The sequence below is a fragment of the Eurypyga helias genome, unplaced genomic scaffold, assembly GCF_000690775.1.
Source record: "Eurypyga helias isolate BGI_N326 unplaced genomic scaffold, ASM69077v1 scaffold49377, whole genome shotgun sequence".
Classification (NCBI taxonomy): domain Eukaryota; kingdom Metazoa; phylum Chordata; class Aves; order Eurypygiformes; family Eurypygidae; genus Eurypyga; species Eurypyga helias.
In genome coordinates this window covers 20,177-27,714 of record NW_010263365.1, presented here as the reverse complement: position 1 = coordinate 27,714, position 7,538 = coordinate 20,177, and the positions used below count along the sequence as shown (strand labels likewise).

The window sequence follows — 7,538 nt, the reverse complement described above, 5'->3', positions numbered from 1 at the left end:
TAGTTCAAGACACATGTCTGTCACATGCCTTAAATTAGTACCTGTATACAAAATAAATCTCAGACTGGCAGTCCTAGAGAATAATGTTCTCAAAGCACAAGGTGGCAGTGATGGAGTAAGGCTACATTTCCCAGTATGCTTACCAGTGCCCCTCAGCTCTGTCCTTACAGATCTCCTTAAAAAGATGCAGATATAATTTCGGTTTATTCGCTTGCTTGCCATCAAAGAATGTCATGTGTATTGGCTGCAGTGGCTATATGATATAGCCCCTGTATTTGCTATGTCATTCTCCCCTACTAGAGAAGCCGAGCAGTAATTTATTAGCCTTTTTGCCTTTCCACAGCTCCTGGAGCCTGTTTGCCACCAGCTCTTTGAACTTTATCGTAGTTCTGAAGTTCGGCTTAAGAGATTCACACTGCAGTTTTTGCCAGAGTTGATCTGGGTATATCTGCGTCTTACTGCCAGCAGGGATAGGCAGAGTAATGGCTGCATTGAAGCATTGCTGCTTGGCATTTACAACTTGGTAAGTGAGATGAGTGGGAATGGCCGAGGAAAGCTTTGATCTGAGGTTTTAGAGGCAGGATTTTGGACTCCCTTTTGGTATCGTCTTATGTAATTGCTTTTAGTGTATTTGCTTTAAAAACTGCTGGATTTGCTTATGTAGGTAGCCTAGCAACTATAAAATCTGACCAATGTGGAAAAACTTTTGAGAAAACATTCTGTGTATCTCTTACTGATTGAATGCCTGGAGAAACCATGCCAGTCCCCTTGATTTCACCTTTTCTTTGTGCTGCATTTATTATGAAGTACTGCCCATTGTCAGCAAGTGACTCATCAGCCCTCTGTGATGAATGTTAAAATGTAAAGGTGGGCTAGAAGAGCTTTCTGTTCTTTTTGGTTTTGGGGTTTGGGGTGGGTTTTTTTTTTTTTTTTTTTTAATGAAGTCACACTGATCAAGGAGCCAATGCTGTTTAAATGTTGCAATTGACTGATTCTGCAAAACAGTCTGTGATAGAGGTCTTTCCCACTTTTTAAATAGGTATGTAAATTTGCTGGTAATTCTGCAAATGCACAGAGACCTTAGGGTGTTTGAGTCTTATCAGATCAGGATATCTAACTTATTTCTTAAATGCCTAGTAAGAGGTGAAGATGATTCCAAGTCCTATCACCTTACTGCTGTTTTGGTTTTTAATGCAGGAAATTGCTGACAAAGATGGAAACAACAAAGTTTTATCATTTACCATCCCTTCATTATCTAAACCCTCAATATATCATGAGGTAAGAGAGCTTCTGTGCTAAATTAGAATTGGATCTATTAGAGGAATGATAACTGGAGCCATTTCATGCTACAGGCCATTTTAGATGCATCTTGTGGCAGTAAGTTTTCAGTGTCAGTAGCTTGCAATTAGTTTAATGGAATTCAGTAGCATTAGTAGAAGAAAAGGGATGTCAGTCTTGAAGATATCTACTGACTATGCCTATTTTGAATGAAGGCTAGTTGTGTTGTAGTTGCAACTGTGGGTTTTTGCATCTTACATGTTAGTATAAAAGTCCTTCTTCTAATACAGTTTGAACTTGGAATTGTGTTTTTCTCTTCACTGTTCCTTTAGAAAAAGTCTGTGCAATTAGGACAAACCTACTATAAATGGATATGTAAGAATCAAAGTTGAAAATTGCTCTCACCTGCTCTGTTGCTTGTCAATGTGGAAGCTGTTTATAATAATGAAATTGGATAATGTTTTTCGATTTACTGTATTCTGGAATAATCTTCATTTTTACAGATCACAAGACAAGTATATATTTGGCTTGGGTGGTTAGGAGTGTTAATGCCTTTGGGGACCTTTTACTTATGGCATGATTTCTCCCTCCTCCTTCCTTCCTCCTCCCACCACCTACTTCTAGCCCTCTACTATTGGATCCATGGCTTTAACGGAAGGAGCTCTATGTCAGCATGATCTCATCAGGGTAGTGTACAGTGATCTTCATCCTCAAAGAGAAACCTTCACAGCACAGAACCGGTAGGTAGATGTATTGTAATGTTGTCTGTCTAGTGAAGCACCTCGAATAAATCTTTAAACATTAAGACCAAATACATTATGTGTTCAGTTCTTTCTCAACATTGTGCTTGGAAATAAATCTGGAGAACAGTCTTTGTAATCTTGAGGTGTAGTATTTTTGTTGTTTGATCCAACTTTGTATGTTCTACTAGTTAATTTAGAAGACAGTAACTTCTCTGTCATTTCTGTGTCTGTCAGAAATATCTTTGGGTTTATGTCTGTCAACTCAAATTTTCCTGGAAGTATCACAGAATTCAGCTTTGGGTCTGAGGCTATGACTGCTTTGTCCGTAGGAAAAGAGGAATGGAGCTGAGTGCCTAGACAGAACTAAGGATGAGAGAAATTGCCCTGCTGTTACAGTGCCTACCAGCTTTACCTGTGTCTAAAGCCAGCTCTGGGGAAACTGATAATTTTCAATGTGTTGCAGACTTGTGCAGTTCTATAACTTTTATTATGCCATATGCCATTTCTTCCATAGTTCCTGCATATACTAATGGTTTTCAGTAATAATAATTTTCAGTGTTTATACTGAACCTTTAATAGCCTGTTTCAAGTTTGTGAATTAGAGTGGAGGAATATTTTTGGGGTTCATGTGTTCACTTCTGACACTTTTCCCTGTGGTGTACTTTTTGAGATGGAGTTGTAGAATGCTTGTGTTAAGTTCTGATGAAATATTAAAAACTAAAACCATGCAAGATTTTGCTCTTATCTTTTTGCAGGTTTGAGGTGCTGAGCTTTCTTATGCTGTGCTACAATTCTGCTATTGTTTATATGCCTGCCTCTTCTTACCAATCACTTTGTAGGATGGGTTCCAGGTGAGACACTTGCCTTTGAAATAGTCTTGCAGGGTGCAGCTAGGACACCTGAATATGTATCCAGCAAAAAAAAGAATGGATTTACTTGTTGTGTTTAATAACTTAAAATATGTAACTCTTGTTCGGTCCTGCAACTGAAATGGAGATTTGAAGCTATGTTTGCATACAGATAAAACACATGGAATGTCTTACTACTGCATGTGTTTCTGTTCCAGTTATGTAACGTCCTGTTATTTGGAAAAAGAAAAAAAAGACAATTTTTGTGGAAAATTAGTTGAAGCTGCTCAGACTCATTTACATTTTTTTGGATTTACATATCTGTCAGATATTTTTCAGCATAGTCAGCTTAAATCCTGTGAAGAATATCAGCAGTTGTCTCTACTTCCATATTAATGTGTTGGTTATGAGGATGGTTTATATGAAGTGCTTACCCAATGTTCTGGGCTTTAATGGTTTGTCTTTTTTTTATTTTTCCCCTCTTCCTTTCTTTTTCCCTTGATACTAAGATTCCACTTTCTGGAGAATTCACTACTGTGATTTCTAAAACTCTTACACATGCCCTTTATCTAACCGTCTACTTGAATAGTCTTAGAAGCATCTGGTTGGCAAAGATCCCTACTTTTTGTTATGAAAAATGTCAAGTATATCTGATATTCCCATATGCCTGTTTTTACCAGCATTTTTGACTGAGATAAATTCTCTCTCCTGCTACCCCCGAATAGAGGAACATCTTTAAATGTTTTTTGATTCAGCTTTCTGGCTTCAGCACAATACTGCCATGAAAGAAAAGCATTACATGCAATTCAGTTATGTAGTAAAGAAGGGTCAAACTAGCTTCCAGCAACTTATGCTCTGTAATAATGCACATACGTAGTTAAGATTATAGCCTGTTTTCTGTTGGGAGTGGGTTAATTCTTGGAATGCTTCCATCATCTTCACTTGAGTTGTGACTATACTAACTACGCCAAATGTGTTGAACTTTCCTGCACTTGAAAATTAGATCCATTCTTTGGGTAGAGAACAGAAGCAATATTTTATAGGTTAGGGATGTTTTGTTTTTGAAACAATGCAGAAGTTATGATATAATAGTGGCTATGATGGAGATTCAGATATTAAAGTTATAAATAAATTATTCTGGTTTTATATGGAGACTCAATCCTATGCAGCATGTAGGAAAGCAGGCCCTTTTTCAAGGGTAAGAAGTATTTTATTTTTTTTTTTAGAAGGCAGCTGAGAGCAATTTTCAAGAATACAGTATTTGTGTTAGCCAGCTTTAGGTAAAAGGTGATTGTATGCTGCCATCACACATTAGATGGGAGATGACTTATTACTCTTTCTGACCACTGAAATGTTTCCTTTAAGGAAAGTTGGTTTTGGTTACTGAATTCTGGGGAGGGTTCTCCTACTTGGTGGCAGCATTAGAGAACACCTTACTAGTATCTATTTGAAGGAAACAGATGGAGCTAATGGCTGTATGGGAATAACACTGGATTAGTAGCAAGCCACATCTCAAGGCACTATGATAAAACTGCTTTAATGATTGGGACAGCAACATAAGTGTTCTATGTTGTGTACTTATATTTTGAAAAAATAAGTTTTTAAAATAAAGGAAAATCTCTGATGTAAAGCCATTTGTGGTCTTTGTGGCGTTGACATTTTGTTACAGTGGAGTGTTTTTTTCAGGCTGTGTGTGAGTGGATTTCCACGGCAGAATGAGAAACGCTGGAAAGAACACTGTGGTAGAGTGGTGTTAGATCCTGACTTCATGGTGCAGCTGCTTACAGGTGTCTATTATGCCATGTAAGTGGATGGTATTGCTTTTTTTGTAAAGAGAGCTGTCTGGGTTTACATGAATTAAAATATAAATGCTAACTGGTTTATTATTATTAAAAAAATAGTTAAACTCATAACAAAAGTTTGACTCAGGTTATTTCCCATTACTTGCTCACTCAGCCATAATAATTTGAAAATATCTTTGTCAGCACTGAATTAGGTGACGAAGGGCCCAGCAGTAAGTGCTGGAGAGAGTTAGGCCTCAGGCTTCATCTTTTCGCAGGTTTCCACTAACACCTGATACCTTCTGTTCGCCAAGATAATGAGCTTGGATACCAAGATAACCCCATGAAATGCAGACCTCTTGAATGTCCATAATTTTGGAGGTGGCAAAAATCCATTTCTGATAGAAATTGAGTTTTGCTAAGTTGTATTAACCCTTACATCTTGACCCCTTGGAGGTGACAAGGAGCAGCTTTTTATTATAGCAACAAGATTAATAGTAAAATGCATTGTCTATACTTTTAAAAGTAGTGAAGAGGCTGGAATGTACATACAGTTGATGAACTTTCTACATAAAGTGAAGAGCTGGATTTGGGCAGAAAAAAGATGAGTTTGTAAGATATGAAAGATAAATATCTTCCTTTACTTTTTAGATATAATGGCCAGTGGGATCTTGGACAGGAGGTATTGGAGGACATAATTTACAGAGCACAGCTTGAACTCTACTCACAGCCTCTGTTGGTAAGAAACAATCCATTGCAGTTTACGGACTTGGTTAAGAGGCGTGTGGAGTGTTTCTGAAGGATGGGTAATGAAAGCATTTGTGGCGATTTACTGCACTCCCTTCTTTCAACATAGCTATTTATACCGTGCTTGTTCTGATTGACTATTAAGCTAGTGTGTTGGGATCTCCTAGGACTCATTGATGCCCAACACTAGGATTTTCTAATGTGTTACAGTTGGATCCAAATGTTTATGTTGTTTTGGCATAAGGTACCGTTGAGTGATTTGAAGAAGCTTAACCGAATGGCTGCATATCATAGGACATTTGTTGCAACAATGGTGTTTTCTATTCTTCTGGTCCCTCAGTAGAGCGTAGAATATGCTGTGTGGTTTAACTGAAAGCATGGTAGAAAAAGCAAAAGCAGGACAGAGCTGCAAGTGAAAAGGAGCTTCATCTCCAGAGTCAGTGTCAGATTTTGATTGCTGAAAGTTATGCAGGTCTTAACCTTTACCATTCTTTAGAGATGCAGCAATAGAATGGAGTTGTTCTGATTGTTTGGCTTTTTCAGTTATCACTATACTTGTTCTGATCATAAAAAGAGAAATTAAATGGGGAAAGTGGTGAAACTGGGATGGATACAGGTGTATGTTTGGGAAGGATGAGGAGGTTGACGGAGAGGAAGGAGGAATGGAGGGATTTTATTTTTTGGCAGATGTAGGAATGAGGATCAACGTAAGAGGGAAAATTAAGGAGAATAAAGTAAACAGACTTGTCTCACTTTCTGCATCAGAATTATGGCTAGAAGTCTTTAGTGCTGCTCTGAACTAACAACAGTAAAATTTCACTGCTTTTTACGTAACAGAAAGGAGTGGATTGGGAAAAATCTTTTTATGTAGCAATCTGAGATCCCTCACTTCTGCAGTAAATTACATAAAAATTATTCTCATGATGAATTAATATTGGCTGTAAAATTTATCTACAGCTTTCTGACACTGCTGCATTTTGAATGCTTGGTATCCATTGAATTATTATAATAGTTGGTTCCTTTTGGAAATGACTCATCGCTGCATCAGATTGAAAGTTTTAAATTAAATATTGAACATGCTGAATTGGGCCACCCTATCAAACTACTACATTTAAAAGGTGTGTAGGAGGATCTGGAATTTAATTCAATTGATGATATGACAATTTTCAGTCCTGATTGTTAATATTTAATTAGTTTGTCCCTAGATATTGCTTTTAAATGTAAGATTCTTCTAGAATGTCTTTCGTTTTTTTCCAAAGCTGCTTTTGCCTCTCCATTCCGTTGTCTGGTGTCAGTGACATCATGACATCACCAATTGTTCCCCATTCCGCAGTTGTCAGGCTTTTCATTCATATGTGTTCAGGCTCATCTGTGAGGGTTTCTTCTTAATACTCTGATAATTGCTTTGCTTCCTATCTTGTTTTACTGCAGCTTTAAGAAATGGTCAGTTTTATAAAAAGATCATAGAACCATAGAACAGTTTGGGCTGGAAGGGACCTTAAAAATCATCTAGTTCCACCCCTCTGCTATGGGCAGGGACACTTTTCACTAGACCAGGTTGCTCAAAGCCTCATCTAGCTTCTCTTGGCAACCTGTCCCAGTGCCTCACCACCCTCTCCGTGAAGAATTTTTTCATGATATCTAATCTAAATCTCCCCGCTTTCAGTTTACCCCTTGTTCGGTCACTACAGGCCCTTGTAAAAAGTCACCTTCTGGCTTCCTTGTAGGCTCCTTCAGGTACTGGAAGGTGCTATAAGGTCTGTCTGGAGCCTTCTCTTCTCCAGGCTTAACAAGCCCAACTGTCTCAGCCTTTCTTCACAGGTGAAGGTGCTCCAGCCCTCTGATCATCTTCGTGGCCTCCTCTGGACTTGCTCCAACCGATCTATATCCTCCTTATGTTGAGGGCTCCACAACTACACACAATACTCCAGGTGGGGTCTCACAAGAGCAGAGTAGAGGGGGAGAATCCTCTTCCTCAACTTGCTGGCCACACTGCTCTGGATGCAGCCCAGGATACAATTGGCTTTCTGGGCTGCCAGTGCACTCTGCCAGCTCATGTTCAGCTTTTCACCCACCAGTACCTCCAAGTCCTTCTCCTCAGGGCTGCTCTCTATCCACTCTCCACCCAGCCTGTACTTGTA

At 38.6% G+C, this 7,538-nt stretch overlaps 1 protein-coding gene across 1 annotated transcript in view; it reads left to right on the top strand.

Annotated features, from left to right (window-relative positions):
• Positions 1-343: 343 nt before the first annotated feature.
• Positions 344-7,538, top strand: part of FAM126B (family with sequence similarity 126, member B) — a gene marked incomplete at its 5' end in the record, with an annotated part of 20,618 nt that continues 13,423 nt past the window's right edge. The window contains 6 exons of the mRNA XM_010155996.1: positions 344-523; positions 1,198-1,278; positions 1,903-2,018; positions 2,777-2,872; positions 4,556-4,672; positions 5,302-5,389. Of these exons, the coding sequence (XP_010154298.1) occupies positions 344-523; positions 1,198-1,278; positions 1,903-2,018; positions 2,777-2,872; positions 4,556-4,672; positions 5,302-5,389 (678 nt within the window). The remainder of the gene's footprint in view (positions 524-1,197; positions 1,279-1,902; positions 2,019-2,776; positions 2,873-4,555; positions 4,673-5,301; positions 5,390-7,538) is intronic.